This window comes from Phalacrocorax aristotelis, chromosome 1, assembly GCF_949628215.1.
Source record: "Phalacrocorax aristotelis chromosome 1, bGulAri2.1, whole genome shotgun sequence".
NCBI classification, from domain to species: Eukaryota; Metazoa; Chordata; class Aves; order Suliformes; family Phalacrocoracidae; genus Phalacrocorax; species Phalacrocorax aristotelis.
The window spans coordinates 7,445,209-7,462,896 of NC_134276.1; the positions used below are offsets into that span (position 1 = coordinate 7,445,209).

Genomic DNA, 17,688 nt, shown 5'->3' on the forward strand with positions numbered 1-17,688 from the left:
GACTAGAGCCACAGGACTTTATGCATTTTCAGCTTGTACATTTTACACATTTCACTGTACTTAACTATCACCTGTACCACTTTAATCTGTAACAGGTTATAGTGAAAACTGCCCCTGGTCTAGAGATGACACAATTTACTGCTTATTTGCCATTATAATATTCAGGTGGATCATGAGTAAAGCATTTGTCTGGACTTTTTTATTCGGTGAAGGAGTGAATTTCACTCTTATAAATTCTCCTCCTTCCTGAAAAGAGCCTTCAGGAACATGATTCTTTTTCCTATGTAATCTTAACCCATTTACCCATCCAAAGGCCTTGTGCAGAGATGACCTTCTAGGCTTATTTCTCTAACCATATTTTCCTTGCTGTTGGAAGCCTCTGTTGACTTTCACCTTTCCACCATATCAACACCACTCTATTTGTCTTACTTTTAAGGCCTGCTGTGGCTTGCCTCCTCTCTGCATGTCTTCTCTTGTACTTCTCTAGCAATTGACCTCTGTGTCTGCGTCTTCAGCTCTTCATGACACATTCAGTGAGGAATTTCCTGGTATTGCCACCTCCAGTGTACAGGAGATCTTCAGAAAGAGCTGAGAAACTATCTAATTTAATCTTTAAAATTCTGTTTTGTCCCAAAAGGGAGGCAGTTGCAGCCATGGCAATAATTCCTCATATGGTCATAGAATCATAGAATCGTTAAGGTTGGAAAAGACCCTTAAGATCATTGAGTCCAACCTATCACTGCCAAGTCCACCACTAAACCATATCCTCAAGCACCACATCTACCCTTCTTTTAAATACCTCCAGGGATGGAGACTCCACCATCTCCCTGGGCAGCCTGTTCCAATGCCTGACAACCCTTTCGGTGAAGAATTTTTTCCTAATATCCAACCTAAACATCCCCTGGCGCAGCTTGAGGCCATTTCCTCTCGTCCTATCACTTGTTCCCTGGGAGAAGAGACCAGCTCCCACCTTGCTACTACCTCATTTCAGGCAGTTGCAGGGAGCGATAAGGTCTCCCCTCAGCCTCCTCTTCTCCAGGCTAAACAAACCCACTTCCCTCAGCTGCTCCTCATAAGACCTGCTCTTGAGACCCTTCACCAGCTTTTTTGCCCTTCTCTGGACACGCTCCAGCAACTCAATGTCCTTCTTACACTGAGGAGCACAAAACTGAACACAGTACTCAAGGTGTGGCCTCACCAGTGCCGAGCACAGGGGCACCATCCCTGCCCGGCTTCTGCTGGCCACACCAGTGCTGGCACAAGCCCGGGGGCTGTTGGCCTCCTTGGCCACCTGGGCACTGCTGGCTCATGCCCAGCCAGCTGTCAGCCAGCACCCCCAGGGCCTTCTCCTCCGGGCAGCTCTCCAGCCACTCCTCCCCAAGCCTGTAGCGTTGCCTGGGGTTGTTGTGACCCAAGGGCAGGACCCAGCACTTGGCCGTGTTAAGCCTCATACAGCTGACCTCGGCCCATCGATCCAGCCTGTCCAGGTCCCTCTGCAGAGCCTTCCTGCCCTCAAGCAGATCAACACCCCCACCCAACTTGGTGTCATCAGCAAACTTACTGAGGGTGCACTCGACGCCCTCATCCAGATCATTGATAAAGATATTAAACAGGACTGGCCCCAACACTGAGCCCTGGGGAACCCTGCTCGTGACCGGCCACCAACTGGCTTTAGCTCTACTCACCACCACTCTCTGGGCTCAGCCATCCAGCCAGTTTTTAACCCAGCGCAGAGTGCACGTGTCCAAGCCGTGAGCAGCCAGCTTCTCCAGGAGAATGCTGTGGGAGACAGTGTCAAAGCCTTATTAAAGTCCAAGTAGACAACGTCCACAGCCTTCCCCTCATCCACTAAGCCGGTCACCTTATCATAGAAGGAGACCAGGTTAGTGAGGCAGGATCTCCCTTTAATAAACCCATGCTAGCTGGGCCCGATCCCCTGGTTGTCCCACATGTGTTGCGTAATGGCATTCAAGATGATCTGCTCCATGACCTTTCCCGGCACCGAGGTCAGGCTGACAGGCCTGTAGTTCCCTGGATCCTCCTTCCGACCCTTCTTGTAGAGGGGCGTCACATTCGCTAGTTTCCAGTCATCTGGGACCTCCCCAGTTGACCCAGACTGCTGGTAAATGATGAGAGTGGCTTGGTGAGCTCCTCTGCCAGATCCCTCAGTATCCTTGGTGGATCCCATCTGGCCCCATGGACCTGTGAACATCCAGGTGAAGGAGCAGGTCGGTGACTGCCACCTCTTCAACAACTGGGACTTCATTCTGCATACTATCTCCATTTCCCAGCACAGGGGCTGGACAGCCCCGAGCATGACCTCTCTGACTATTAAAGACTGAGGAAAGAAAGCATTAAGTACCTCAGCCTTCTCCTCATCTTTTGTGGCAAGGTTACCTTCCGCATCCAACAAAGGAGGGAGATTCTCCCTGGCCCTACTTTTGTCACTGATGTGTTTATAAAAACATTTTTTGTTATCTTTAACGGCGGCGGGCAGTTTAAGTTCCAGCTGGGCCTTCGCCTTCCTCATCTTTTCCCTGCATAACCTCACAACATCCTTGTAGTCATCCTGAGTCACCTGCCCCTTCTTCCAAAGGCGGTAAGCTCTCCTTTTTTTCTTGAGTTCCAGCCAAAGCCCACTATTCAGCCAAGCCGGTCTTCTCCCCCGCCTGCTCAACTTACGGCACACAGGGACGACCTGCTCCTGCACCTTTGAGACTTCCTTCTTTAATAACATCCAGCCTTCCTGGACTCCTTTGCCCTTCAGGACTGCCTCCCAAGGGAGTCTCTTAACCAGACACCTTAACAATCCAAAGTCTGCCCTTCTGAAGTTCAGGGTAGTGGTTTTGCTGACCTTCTTCCTTACTTCTCCAAGAATCAAGAACTCTATCACGTCATGGTCACTAAGCCCATGTTCTCTTGCTGATCGATATTGTCCCACTGTTTGCTCATATTTCTCCAACTTCTGTCATCTTGAACTGAAACGGACAGCTTGTTGGAGCAGAACGCCCATGTAGTAGCACAAAGGAGGTGTAATCTGCGGCTGGATATCTGCAGCCTCATGTCTCTGTGAGGTGCCTATTCCCCCCAAACCCCAGACAACTGGTTTTACAGATGAGTTCTGAAACTGAATTTTTAATACACCTTCAAATATCTCATGCTTAAAAAGTGCCAGGTTTGCTGAATCTCACAGTTTTAGCAGCCTGCATAGACCTGTGCAGTGCCAATGGGGAAAGATGGTTTAACCCACTGGTGTGCCTGTGAATGGTCTCGGCACTTCAGGCACTGCTTAGCTGATATGTATGGCTGCTTCTGCTTTTCTGGCAAGAGGTCAGCCTTGTTACTACATAGCTATAACCCTGAGAGTGGTGTTCCGTTCATTGGTGCCGCTGCATAAAGTTTCTTTGCTGAAAGGACAAACCAAAGGTTTCCCAGGCCCTCCGGTTCTTTGCACGAGTGTAGGGGAGCCTACCTGGTTTTCTGAAATGCTGTGCCCTGTCACTGTGTATATATATACATATATATATTTTAGCTCAGCACTTTCAGGTAGTCAAGCTGTCTCTTTCTGAGAAGAGACAAGACAAACAGCTGCTGTGCAAGCTGGAAAAAATTAAATTAGGAGTAACAGCCATAGTGCATGTGAAGTCCATGTTTTCAGGAGAAGGTTTTTGAAACCCTGGTGGAAACAGCGATGGCAAGTATTAAATTGTTATGGTTCTAAAGAACCACTAAAACCAGTTTGATCTGTGTGATTTGGAAATTGTTAATTACAATGAGAAGAGATCTGCTGAGAGGTTTCGGGTCACTCATTACGTCAGACTGGTGTCTCCTCTCACACATTTTTTGGTGTTGTGGTAGTTTGTAGAAAGCCAGAGGTAACAAAACAGACAACTTTGTCTCTTCCTAAGGAGTAGGAAGATTCATGACAGACATATGTCTCCACTTACGTAATCAGTATTCTTTTTTTGAGATATCTTGTACTTTTTTGACAGTAAATGCTCCCAGCGTACCCGATGGTATCTTTGCTAGGTCAGCAGCAAGCCTGCAATTAGAGCTTTCAGTGTTCAGGATGCTGACTATGTTGCTGCCTGAAACAGTCCATCTTCTACAGTTACGGGTGTATTTCTTAATGCTGTTTCTTAATTCAGTGTCACTTTATTTCTTAGTTGGCTTCCTTGCTTTTGTTCCCACCTAGGGAATGTGCCTGACACACACAAGTATCTTTGCATTCACAGTGGACACGTCTGTTACTTTGGGGGATTAAAATTGTCATACGCTGCTCTTCGCTTGCAATTTGTGATGATCTCGTTACCCTTGGACAAAGACAAAAAAATTCCTTGTATTGATGCTCTGTTCTATGTAGAGCCATCACAGAGAGGGAAGGACTGTTCCGATGTCCTTGCTCAATGCTAAGCAGAAGGAAATGTTGCAGTTTTCTGTTCAAATTGTAGTGAACTTGGAAAACTAAGAGCCTTTGCACGCAGCTTCACAGTGTTTTGTTACAGCCCAGCCAAAAGATGGTGAAGGCTTGTGTTGTCTTTGTGAATCATGGCCAGGTTGTTGGTCACAGATGTATGGAAGAAGATTCCTAGTTAACCATAGCTGAGAAAACAGGCAGTCTGATGTTTCCAAACTGCGAAATGACATCACTGACTGCTGATATTTGTCTTAATAGAAGAAACTGCATTTTTGCCAGTAGCCTTTAGAAGTGCAATATTACAATTGTCCATCTCTTTTAGGGAGACCTGTTGTGAACCCTGTTTTATTAGGTACTGCACAAAAAAGTGTCAAAAGGTGATCTTGCTTAACTTCAGCTTTGTTTTTAAGCTAGTGAAATGCAAAGGTGACTGACCTGGTAGTAATAATGCAATATGTTGTAAAGAATGGGCTACAGAAAAAGACTAGCACATAGAGTTGTGTGCTGTTGACATTAGCAAATAACAATGTGTTTATGAGGCTTCTCAATACAAACAGAATAGAATTTGAGCCCCTGCTAATGAGAAGTGAGGCTGTGGAGTAACTAGTACATAAAGGTGATTGGGGATGTTTCAAGCAATTAATCATCAACAGTGAAAACATTTCCAAATTTTTTCAAATAAGCTTTTCATCTGGCATTCCTCTAAACCTATATGTACATCTCTACCTAAGCTAGTCACCTCGATGGTAGATACATCCCCACAAAAAGGAGAAAGACATACCTAAGCACACAGACACATTTCAAGTGCATAAAGTAGCAGACAGCTATAGCATGAGATGTTGCAGAATTAGAGAGTTTTCAAGAGACTGAATTTATTGCCTCATCCAGACTCCCCTTCTGATGGTGTCATCTGGACCTTGGTGCCAGTGAGCTGTGACTAGGGCATTGCTTTTCAAGTAAAGAAATATCAGCCTCAGCTGGCAGCTCTGGAGAATTCCTGGTCCCTGTAGGAACCCAAGGAGGGACATGCATGAGTGGTACGGGCTACGTAGGGTACTGTACATGGCAGGACTAGGAGACTTCGTCTCTACCACCCTCGGCATTGCCTGGTGGCAATTGCATTGCCTTTTCTCATGATGCAGTTGATGATGTTTATTTAATGCAGCTACAGCTCCCCTTACACTTCCGTGCTTCTAAAGCCTCAAGTTCACAGAAGGCAAAATGCCTGTACGGTCCATAATTTTTTAATAACCTTGTTCAGTGGCTAGTGTTAATAGTTCTTGGAGTCCTCATATGAAAGCACAGGTTTCTGCTCTCTCTCCACGAGGCAGTAGCAGATTCCTATCCAGCATTTAGCTCATGAAAGTTGTCACAAATGAAACTGGCAGAGCTGTGGAGCCCCAACTTTCTGCAAAGTATTTAAGGGAATGTTTGTTTTCCCTTTCCCTTCACATCATCATCTGTTGATCAACATCTAGGGAGTGTGGTGATGTATTCTGCAGTTCAATGACCTGAATCATTCCACTTAACTTACCTTTTGAGTGCTTTTCCTTTTATATATATTGGTGTGAAGCATTTTGTAATACTCTGTAGGAGGGAAGCTGAATGAAGAGATGGCACTGTATTTTGCCGAAGGTTTTGTTTAGCTGCAGTATTTTTGCATGTCAGCATGAGTATATACGACTGTGTAGCTCAGCAGCCATGACTTAGCAAGGCAGCCTGCCACTGTAATGACAGTCACTGCTTACTTCCCCTCCCCATGGCTCTGGCTGAAACAAATATTCGTCTATAGCAAGGTTTAGGATGCTTCAAGCAAAACTATCTTGAGAAGTAAAAGTCATGACAATATTCTCCAGGGTTTTGATTTTGCATGTGTGGTTTTTTTTTTCTTTTCTTGTCTTTAATACTGGCTTTATAGCCTTGCACTAGTGGAAAACACCTTTGGTCTTCCTAAGTATCACTTTATAACATATCAGTCCTGTTTTCTAAATGGAACTAGTTTTATTATTGCTGTTGGGTAGACTGACTTAAATTTGCCATTTCTGGCAAGAACAGACACAAAATTTCATCTCAAGTGAAATGTGGGTAGTTTCCTCCTCTGTAATTTCTTTGGAGGTGTGTGTAAATAGGGAGAAACTGTGTGGGGCAATGGTGGAGATGGGAGACTGGATTCTATTCTTGGATTTGTCACGGACCTGCAGCGCATCATGAGACAAATCAGAATTCAGTCACATTATCTGAGTGACTTATTTATATGTATTTCCTACAAGGTTATCATGCAGTACCTAGCACTGTTGGGTGTTTCTCCTATTTGAAGGTATTATAACTATTATATATATATTTTTTCTTACTCTAACATATTACACATAATTTATACATAATGAGGAATAGTATGATCAGAAACAAAAAGAGATGAGGCTTGTCATAGTAAAAATATAGTGCTAGAGCTTGCCCTAAACAGTGTGTGGTAACACACATGCACACTCTTGTTCTCCTGAGAACTAAGAGGGATACAGTCCTCTGAAAGCAATCATCATAGCTTTCCTGACTGAAGTAGAGGCTATTAAAGTTAGCAGCAAATGAAGAACTGCCCCCAAATGCCAAGCAGTCCACAGGAGCCGTTGCACTAGTTCTTTTCCATCAAAAACTCTAACCTTACATTCATAAATGCCCTATTATCTCTAATCTGAGGCCGCTCCGTGCCAGCTGTATGGAACAATTGTTACCAAGCGGTTCCTCATCTTGCACCTTAATATAATTGTTATTAATTAATATAGTCTCTCTCATTATGGTTGTTAAAGGGAACCAGATAGAAATGCAACATCAGAGACTAGGTAAATTGCAATTTAATTGAAATGGGTCCATTTCAAGATCCATTCAAAACTGAGGGGGGGTCTTCTCAATGCTTATTAATATCTAAAGCATGGGTGTCAAGAGGGTGGGGCTAGGCTCTTTTCAGTGGTGCCCAACAACAGGCCAAGGGGCAACGGGCACAAGCTGGAACACAGGAAGTTCCACCTCAATATGAGAAAAAAACCCTTCCCTGTGCAGGTGCCAGAGCAGTGGCACAGGCTGCCCAGGGAGGCTGTGGGGTCCCTTCCCTGGAGACACTCACACCCCGCCTGGACGCGGCCCTGTGCCCCTGCTCTGGGTGTGCCTGCTCAAGCAGGGGGTGGGACGGGATGATCTCCAGATGTCCCTTCCAACCCCTGCCATTCTGGGATTCTGTGATTTGCAGGGATGCTGGCCTGGAAAAGGTGGGTGGGCAACAGCAGGCTCCGCTATGCTGCACAGCTAGCTGGAGGTGGGGAGGAGAAAGGCCAACTTTATCCTCACTGTTTCTCCCATCATGATACCATTTGATTGTCTTGATTTGTAAAAAGATTTAAGCCAACTCTTTGGAGACTTCAAGAGTTTAGGAATCAGTTCTGCTCCTGGATAAAAGTGAAGCCTAGCTCATCACTGCTACACTAGTGTGTATGGAATGTGGAAACTGCTCTGTAATATCCTCCTGGCCTGGAGAGCACTGCAGTGATTTACTTAAATGTTTTGCATCTCTGCATCTATGTTTGCTGCCACTGCTGCCTCAAATCTACTATAGCTATTCACCTTTCTAAAAAGCCTAGTGCTCATTTAATTTATTTCTGGGTTTCAGGGGAAAATGCACCAGCTGGGGGCTGTTAATGTGTAGGCCTCCTGTTAAGAACTTGACCTGAAGCCATATGACTAGTGTCCTAAGGGGAACCATTGATGTGGCAGTTTGAGGTAAAGGGCTCTACATATCCTTGGGATTTCTGGCAAACCCAGCACTGAGCCCTGAAATTAGTAGTGCAATTCCCACACTGTACCATGAACATCTTTGGAGGGAAAGTATATTGGTTTCAAGAAGAATTAAATGTGAAAAGAACAATTAAAAAATATTGTGTTATCATAGCAACTAAAGCAGTCGGGGTTTTTTGGTTGTTCAAAAAAAAAAAGAGCCTCACTGATGCAATAAAAAATGACACAGGAGAATAAATGTATCAAGTTGTTATGGTAACTGAAATATGTAGGTTGGAATTTATGTATCCAGAGCTTCTATGTAAGTAAAATAAACATTATCCTTGCTAATTCAAATATCATGCAAATATTATTTAATTTTAAATCATTAGTCATGTTTTCTCTTACAATTAATGACTTACTTTCTGTTTTCTGTTTCCAAGTATTTGCATTTGCTTCCAGCTGTGGTCTGCTTGTATTTTCAGGGCAAGATTGTGATTTCACCAATACGGGCTTAAATGTGGAGAGACTTCACTGAAGCTAATAAATAAAATGTATGCAGATGGGCACAAATGGAATGAAACCATGTGCTCTAACATGTTATTCTTACTGCAGCTGACCTTTCTGCTCGGAGGGGCTTTTGGCAGGTGTCATCACTCCATGCTTGAAGGGACCTCCCTGCAACCACAGCTCCCTATCTTTCCCCCCAGCTTGACACCGTGCACATGGAGCTCCTTCCAGAGCCTGTTTCTGCATATAGCCTGCCCTCTTCAGCTGTAAATTTAGCTTCCAAGATGTTGTATGATAGCCAATTCTAAATGAGCATTCATTAATTATGTTCAGCCTTTTAATTTTTCTAGTCCTTTTCCTCCAGCCTTCAGGAGAACTCAGTAATAGCTTCTGCTTTATTTGAGAGAGATAGATCTTTAATGTTCCCAATTACTCTTCATATTTCATCTTCTTTATGCCCAGCAAAATGCAGGCTGATGGCTGAAAGGTAAAGAATGGGGAGAATGAGCGTCAGGATCTGACTGAATCCCAGTGAGCCGAGGGAAATACATTTATTTGTTTAAAGTTTTCATTTCATTCATTCTCATGTTCAGAGGCATCTGAATTTGCCCTATGGCATTTGGTAATACTGTTGCCGAGAACGTTTTGTGAAATAGTCTATCAGGGCAAGAACTCAGCCATTCATAAGTTAATTATCTCCATTTCTTATGTAGATAGCTGCCTGGCATGGAGCTACAGCAAGTGTGGGTTTTTGCCTGCAAACTGTAACCAATCTGTCCAGTCTCACGCTTTGAGTCTCATTCTCATGCAGCTGAACTGTGAGCCATTTATCTCTTCATCCTTGCAGCAGGGTTCATCTTTGCAATGCTCTTTTTGCTGAGTTTTCCTCTTGGCCACAGGCGGCAGGTCAGCAGATCCCTCCAGCCACCAGTATTTGGTGTGGCAGGTCTCAGCAGGGCTAAGACTGTACCTGAGCAACAGCCCTTGCAGCGCTTGTGTTCGCAAGGACTGTGGTCGCTGCGCAGTGCCATGGTCCCTCCCTGCTGCATGAACCACTGCACTTGGCAGAGTCCACCACTGTGTGACCTCCCTGGAAAAGGAGGCACACGAGTGGCTTGGTTTGTGGTCCAGCTGAAAATAAAGCTCTGCATGAGTGACGCTAGAGATGGAGCCTGGATCAGCAGGATGAAGCTCGTGGGTGTGCCTTCTGGTCGGTCACAAGGCTTGAGTTCGTGGAGCCAACTGACTTCACCCAGCTTCATCTGAACTCTCTGTCTGGAAGGAGAAAACCTGACGCACGGCTAGTGTCTCCTCCCTGCCTGAATCTCCTGCCTGGAAAGTCAATTGTCTTGCCCCAGACCAGAGTCACAGTGCAGCTGGATGATTATGATACAGACAACCAAGGAGATCAGGTTTGAGTATAGGCTTTGTGTTGCCCAGCCAAAGCAACTACTGAGTAACTGGTAGCTTGGATTATAGCTTTTAGATGGGTGGTCACATCCGTATTGGGGATGAGCAAATGCAACTTTGCTAGTGACATTCTTACATCCAGAAACACACTGAGAGCAAGACTAGCTTTCAGGAGGGTGGAGCAGCATTAAATCACATCCTGACCTTTCTGAAACACAAGCCTGCAGCCTCATAATTGTTCCTGAGCTTGAACACTCTATAGGTCTGTCATAAAATCTTCTGAAAGGTTGAATCCATATTAGCAAAAGTGGAATCATAAAAATCCCAGGGTAAAATAAATATTATTGTGATATTTATGCTGACTTCCAAATACAATAACTTTAAAATAAAATATCAGACACTCGTGATGTGATTTGTGCAGTAAAATCCATGCCCAAGAGTATGTTTTTCTTTCCTCCATTCACATTTACTGGTCATATTGGGAAGACTGGTGCGGAAGGGGCTGCGGTGACATTCTTACAAGGTTTGGCCTCATAGCAATCTGCAACATCATCCTGACTTGAGACAGACACAAAGACTGAGCTAATGCAATGTGATGTGGAGAAAACCTTGACATCCTCAATATGATGTGATGTGGTGCAAGCCTTGACATCTTTAAATAAGGAACCAGAAACCCTAACATGGAAATACGAGCAAAATCCTTTCTGGTGATTAAATCATTTGACTGGGGATACTGAACCATGCTTTTCTAAAGGGCTTCAGAAGCACTTGATTAGGCGTCATTTTTTTTGTGAAGGATTTTGTGGACAAGAAGAGAGCTCTGCTATATTATTTCTAGACTGAAATTTAGGCCCATATTAAGCAAATGAAACTCTGCCTCGTTTATGTGGGATTATATTTCTGATTTTAGTTTCTAGCATGGCCTACGCTGAGATTGTCTGAGTTTTCAGTCATCTGTGATATCAGTGAAAGTTAATTCCTGCTGAAAAAATTGCTGAATGACATTTCTTCCTGTAATAAGGACTATAAGAAGCAAAGAAATAGGACTAGCAGGGTACAGAAAAAGGAAAACACATCTTATGGTTTCTAGGATTGTTTCTCTGCAGGAAATTTTCATTGCAGGAAAAACTTTTCAAGTCCCCAGTGACGCTTTGTCTCTCACAAACTGTACAAGACACACAACTTTCCTCTTTTTTCTGGTGGTCCAAAGCTGTCAGCAGCAGGAGCCAAAACTGAGATGCCCACAATACATTTAGGAGAGCTGTCAACTTTCCCCAGGTACAGCAAAAAGGTGCAGCCCTTGGTGGACAGATCACAGACACAGAAGGCATTCTTGCTGTTGCTGGCACGTTACAAAGGATGAACTTGACTTGCGTCCAGTTTTAGCTCACACATGCCTTGAGCAGAGCGCGAGTGGGGTTGGCTCTACCCTGGCGTGGAGGTGTGCTCCTTTCTTTGCTAGTATCAGTATCCTGCTGTGCGTCTCGGTTCAGCTCAGGTTGTTTCCTACTCCAGCATAGCTGCTAAATGAATTAATTTACATCAATGTCCTGTAAAATGGATAATTCCAACATATGCCATGTTGCATTTCACTTCCCCCCCTGTAGGTTTTTAAATATTTTAATGATTTTTTAAAATGCTTACTTTTGCAAAAGTTAATTAAATAAAAGCAGGATCTCTCAGCACTATATATTCCTGGGAGCATTTGATTACCAAGATGATAGATTTCCTGACAGATATTGGCATCCAAAAGTTAAAGATCACTGTTGTTTGTTTTTTTTTAATACCCTTCCTCTCTTAATGTAAATCATTCGGGGCAAGCTGGCATTTATCTACAGGCTCTCATGGGACTGGAGCAGAGCTACCAATTCTTGATACAAAATGCCAAAAGAGGTCTCAGATCAGCCTCTGTTTTGAATTTCTCTGTCTGAAAGCACACAGGAGAGCATTCCCTGAGCTGCTGGCTGTAGGAGAAGGTGCATTAACTCTCTGAACCCTAAGGCAGTTGCAGATTTATTTAGGCTCATGGACTGAAGCTCCCCCACACTCCCACTGGTGCTCCTGGTCCCTTTGCAAAGCTGATCAGCATTTTCTAGCCACAAAACGGTATATGCACCTTAGAAAATATCCTATATAGGGGTGCGTGTAAATAAATTCAGAGCAGAATAATGTTTGCATGTTTGTGTTTTTTGAATATTTTTTGTACTCCCAATGTTGGGTCTTACTCTGAGAGGTAAACGTAACTATAGTGGATAGTTACAAGTACCTCATATTGATATATTAGATATAAAATTTGGAGCCAAACAATAGACTGGTATAAATTCTGGAGTCATACGATAGACTGGAGAATTCATCCACTGTTACAGGTTTTGGCTGCTGTAGGAAGACCTCATGCCGGAACGCTTGGAAACCCCATATGCCATAATGGCCTGTGAGGGCAGATGCTCCTTCTGGCTGGTTGCTGGCTCAGACGTGAACTGGAACGTGCTGCCTGCTGAAAGTGGAACCAGTGACAAGCCCTTCACAATGCATAACTGTGTACCTTGGCAAAAAAAAAAAAATAAAACCCAGCAAGAATTTTGTTGGCGATTGACTGTGACAATTGTGCGTGTCCTAATAAGCTACAGGAAAGATGTGTTATAAACATGGAAAAGCTTTGCTGAGCACTGTTAAAATTAGATAAAATTAACAAGGTAGCTAATGTGATTACTATTTTATTAATAAACATTTAAATAATGCTGTAAATTTGCACAATGAGAGAGACATTGCCCTGAAGAGATTACAGTCTAAATAGTCCCTGTTAAATTATCTAAATAGATTAGCATTAATTATGCACAAAATTGGAAGATTGCTTTTGGTGTGTTCTATGATTCTCATGGTTCCTACCCATGTAAGCAAAGTTACCAAGTGAAGTTTTAACCTGCTTTTCCAACATTTGCTTGTAAAATCCTTTTTTCTGACCAACTTGAAGAGAATAAGATAATATTTTCTTTTGTGAAGAGGAAGACAGAGTTGTTCCAGCTACCAGCCTTCTAGATACAGGGGTCTGATAAAAAGTTTAAACTTTGGCCCGTGGTTTTAATTCAAGCTTGAAGGCGTTACTTCCAGAACCTCCTACAAGGAGGTACAAGCACGGTGAGCATGCTCCACTGCATCCATTCTGTGTCACCCTGGGGCTGCCAGTTGTGTTTCTCATGGTGACCTGCACGGTTCAGGAATAATGAGGTGTTGCTAAAATACTTCTTTTGCATGAGCAGGCAGCTTTTGGATATAAAGTGTACAAATAATTTTAGACAGCGTAGGCTTTTGGTTAGCGTCTAAAGGGAGGTTTATATATAATCAAGAATAAGAAAAGACTCAGATCCAAGAATGCTAGTTTTTAATAAATCTATCACAACACACAGCAAGTATCCTTTTTTGCGTCTTGCATTATACAGTCCCGTTTATTTCATAACACAAAGGTAAATGACTATTGTTTTTCAGATGGATTGCCAACGTATACTTTGTTCAAGTCTAGGAACCATATATTATTCTGCAAATGCTTATTGAACCTTAATACACTGGAACAGAGAGATGGTACAAATTTATTACAATTACTCTTACTTGAGCTGTTTGTACACTCCTGATGTCCTTGGTTTGCTGCTCTTCACAATTAATCTCTGACCCATTTCCCTAAGGAAAACAATTGAAACATTTCATAGCATCTTATGACATTGTTTTATGTTCTTTCAAAATATTGGAGTCAGCTAATGGTGAAAAATTTGAGGCAAAAAAAGAGAAATATATAAAATATAAACAAACTGAAGTTCCTTATCCAATTTTGCAGCTGCACTCATTTGATAAATGCTACCATACGGTCTCTAGTTTCTGCTGAAAATTGTTAAAACCCCATTTGAGAAGTTGCAGAAGCTTAGCTCCTTTAGCATCAGGCAGAGTTTGGCCTTGATGATCAGAGCAAATAAGTAATATATTGATTTGCATAGTTTAAATTGTTGCCTGTAAATAATAACAATGGAAAACACTTATGTCAGGTATTCAAAGAAAGCGAAGATGAAATGAAAATTTTTGTGCATGCCTTTTTCCTCCTTGTAAAACCGATTTTCCCTTCCTGAAAGAAACACTTAGGAAGTTGCTCGGCTTTTCTGTAGGATCTGAGGCTTCTGCAAGACCTGGGTTCTGTTCTTTGCTCTCCTGCACAATTTTGGCCCAGTTGCCTTGCTATCCCTTCCTCTCTTCCAGATTGCAAATGAGGGATATGCGACACCCTTTGGTGATAAGAAACAAGACGAAGGAATGCATGGTTCTCTGTGACTGCGAGCGTGTTAGAGAAGCTAAAAGTTTAGAAAAGACATGCGTCCTGTGTGCTCAGCCCCTTGTAGCACTGAGCTGCTGGGCCTGATCCAACATTTAAACACATTCTTAGCTGGAGCACAGGACTAATGTCATTGGTTCCAGTGAAGTTAAAAGCACGTGCCTAAGTAGTTGGCTGGATTGGGGCCAGCATTCAGTCTTTTGCTGGATGGAGCCCTAAGTAAACAATCTAGTATCAGAGGAGAACACATTTGCACATGTAGATGTGATTTGGCTCTTTCTGTGGTACTGGCTTGTTGTTTTCTAAATTGTGCTAGCAATGGTTGGTCTACTTAAAATGCTAACAATTTCTTGCCTGTTGTGTTAAAATTGACTGCACTCCTGGTGCACAGGCTAAAAAAGGATGGGTCTAAATCACTCTCAGATTCTGTGATGCTTAGCACCGACAGATACAAGACACTGTACCCGTTTGAATTCACTCTGTTTTCCTGTTCGTGCTCTTTCAAAGTGCCCAGAAATTTTCTGAGATCTGAGTTAGCGGCAGTCATCATGTTTCATTCAAAAGCTAACTCTTCAAGCACATTTTTTGCAGGGCAGAGCATCGTAAACAGAGATGTCATTTATAATATTTATTGTCTTAATACGAAATCTAGAATAATATATTAGATTTCCAGCAGGAAAAATGAAAAAAAAACCAAACCAAATATAACCTTTTACTGTATCTTCTATTAAACTTATTATTTGAAAAATTACTCTGTGTTTTGTGAGGGTTTTCTGTAAGCAATATAAGATTGAAATCTGTAAATGAAGGAAGAGTAGCAAAAAACCACCATTGAATTTAAAAGATTTGCAAACATGGCTACTGCACAAGTATGAAACCCTTTCAAAAATATGTCACTTAGGAGAATGTAATGAATCAGAAATGGGAAAACAAACCAGGTAATTCAGCTGGTGCTGGAAGGACACCTATTCCTGCAGCTACTCCAGATGAGAACACTGTTACCATCCGTGGGACTTTTTGGCAGGGCACTGATTTCCTTCCTTATCTCTATGTTCTGATGCTGAGAGCTGCAGAGCACCTTGAATGCCTTCTGAAGTCAACTAGGGATTATGATAACCATCATCTTGTAGGTTTAGCCTATTAAGCCTTTCACAGACATCCATGAGAGTGGCTATAGGATTAAACCCAGAAAATTTTTGCATACCAAAACATAGAGGTGAAAATCTTACAGATGAGCCACCTGATATTTATCTGAATTCGGGCTAGCCTTTTGTATGTGCATGCTAATCTTTACATTTAAGTGTAATAGAATCATAGTGCACATCTCAGCTACTTTAGTTTATTTTATTTTCCTCTTTCTAGTCTGCAGCTTCCAAAGGATCAGAAGGATATGGACAATGTGGTGAACGCAATAAGGAGAACCAGACTTTTGAAAATTATGTGGTAGACATGAAGACAAAGGTATGGTCCACTCTATCATGATGGAAAATGAAATCCTTATTTAGTTGAGTTTTGCTGGAGGTAAAATGTGTAGAATATATTAAATTTGAGCTCCCGCAGTAATTTTTTTGCTGCTTAATAACTGCATGTACATTGCCACATTCAAATGAGGCTTATGGCTGCAATTTATTGCTCTGTGTTACTAGCCCTGTGCATTTTATGCTGCCCTAGGCAGGATTTATTTTTTATTTCTATGTAAAACATTGTTAATATTGGTGATGGTTCTACAAGATTGCTGATCTCAAGACGTTTTCATTTCAGTGTATTTTTGGAGTCCAAGGTGTGGCAGAGTTAGTAAATTTTATTTGAGGTGTTTTCACTGTCTCAGTGTGCGTTGTAGTTTATTTTTGGTCTGAAGTCTGTATGGAAGAATATGAATGTCAGCAAAGTGGTGATTTTGTATGGGCAGTCTAATGATACCTACCATAAAACTACGCTGAATAGTACTCGAAGCAATATGACTTCATGGCTGTGGTAAGGGGGTATGTTACACTACTCTCTGTTACAATTTTGCTGAGTGCAGTGGTGAAGTTGTAAGTTTCATTGTAATATCTCCATTATTTTCACAGGTTCACAACTTGGCTGGAGCAATTCTCTTGGGCTTAGATATTATTATGTAGAGTTTCAGCCTTGAAGTCATTGTGTATTTTTTTCTTTTCTAAGTGAAAGAAAATTATTAAGTTTGCTTTTAAAGTTAGCAAGCTGGAAACATGATGAGAAGAAAACAGACATTAACTGAGTTGGCATGCTTATGTGATACCTCGTAGACTTCAGCGAAAGCTGTTTCTAACAGCGGAAACTTGCAGATTATTCCACTTGTCTAAGGCTTTTCCATGGGCTTTGGTTTCATTCCTAGCCTGATTTCTCTCTTTGTTAACTTCTCAAGGTCTAAAGAACTAATTGTTTAGCATAACTTTCTGAGTTTCTTGTGTTGCTGTGTTCCCAGTTGATCAGAAAACTTTGTACCATGTAGGGCGATGGTGCTACTTGAGAGTTAAAATACAAAAACATGTTTACTCATTGAAATTTGCCCCATATTTAAGGAGGAAATTATTTCTCCAAAGCAAGGAATGATCAAAAGCTTAATATATGCCCTAAATACATTGTACCCATGAGGATGTTGTAGAAATCATGGGTTGTAGTGGATCTCAGCCCATTTTCACAACATCATTTCCAGTATGAATGCCCAACTGAACAATGTACCATCTCCCCTAGAGCTGTGATACTGCAAACTCCCGGACTCGGTGTTTCTCCATCGGCAGTTCTACATACTCCATTTTCATGCTGTTTGTAGCTCTCCAGCACAAAGCGTACATGAGAGTAAACTCATTTGGCAGTTCCATTGCCAAACTCTAAGCCATTCAGAGCTGTGAGTGGTATTGCGTTCCCAGTACTATGGGATAGCAGATATTTTGTTTTCATTTCCTGAAACTTGTGGTTTAGTGTGTCAGTTCATTTGAAAGAGTCATTTTGCCTGATTTCTTTTTCAAGTGACTGTGCTTGAGTGTCAGTGGCACGCTACTATGACAGTGACACATAGCTATTTGGGACTGGCTACATGTTTAAACATATGCACCAGAGCTTTTCAGTTGCTGATGATCAATCGGTTGTTAGATTTACTTCCCCAGGCAGAATGTTCAAGAATGGAAATGAACTCTTCATTCACCATGAGTCTTGAGAGCTGAGAGCCACTTCAGAACATACTGCCCTTGAGTACCTTGTGTTTCTATTGCAGAGCATCCCAGCCCACATAAAGCCGATGGAGCATTTGTAACTAAAG

At 42.4% G+C, this 17,688-nt stretch overlaps 1 protein-coding gene across 1 annotated transcript in view; it reads left to right on the forward strand.

The window, feature by feature from the left end:
* DLG2 (discs large MAGUK scaffold protein 2) overlaps nucleotides 1-17,688 on the forward strand; it is a 1,060,076-nt gene that overhangs the window by 145,058 nt on the left and 897,330 nt on the right. The window contains exon 5 of the mRNA XM_075079151.1: nucleotides 15,771-15,869. Within this exon, the coding sequence (XP_074935252.1) occupies nucleotides 15,771-15,869 (99 nt within the window). The remainder of the gene's footprint in view (nucleotides 1-15,770; nucleotides 15,870-17,688) is intronic.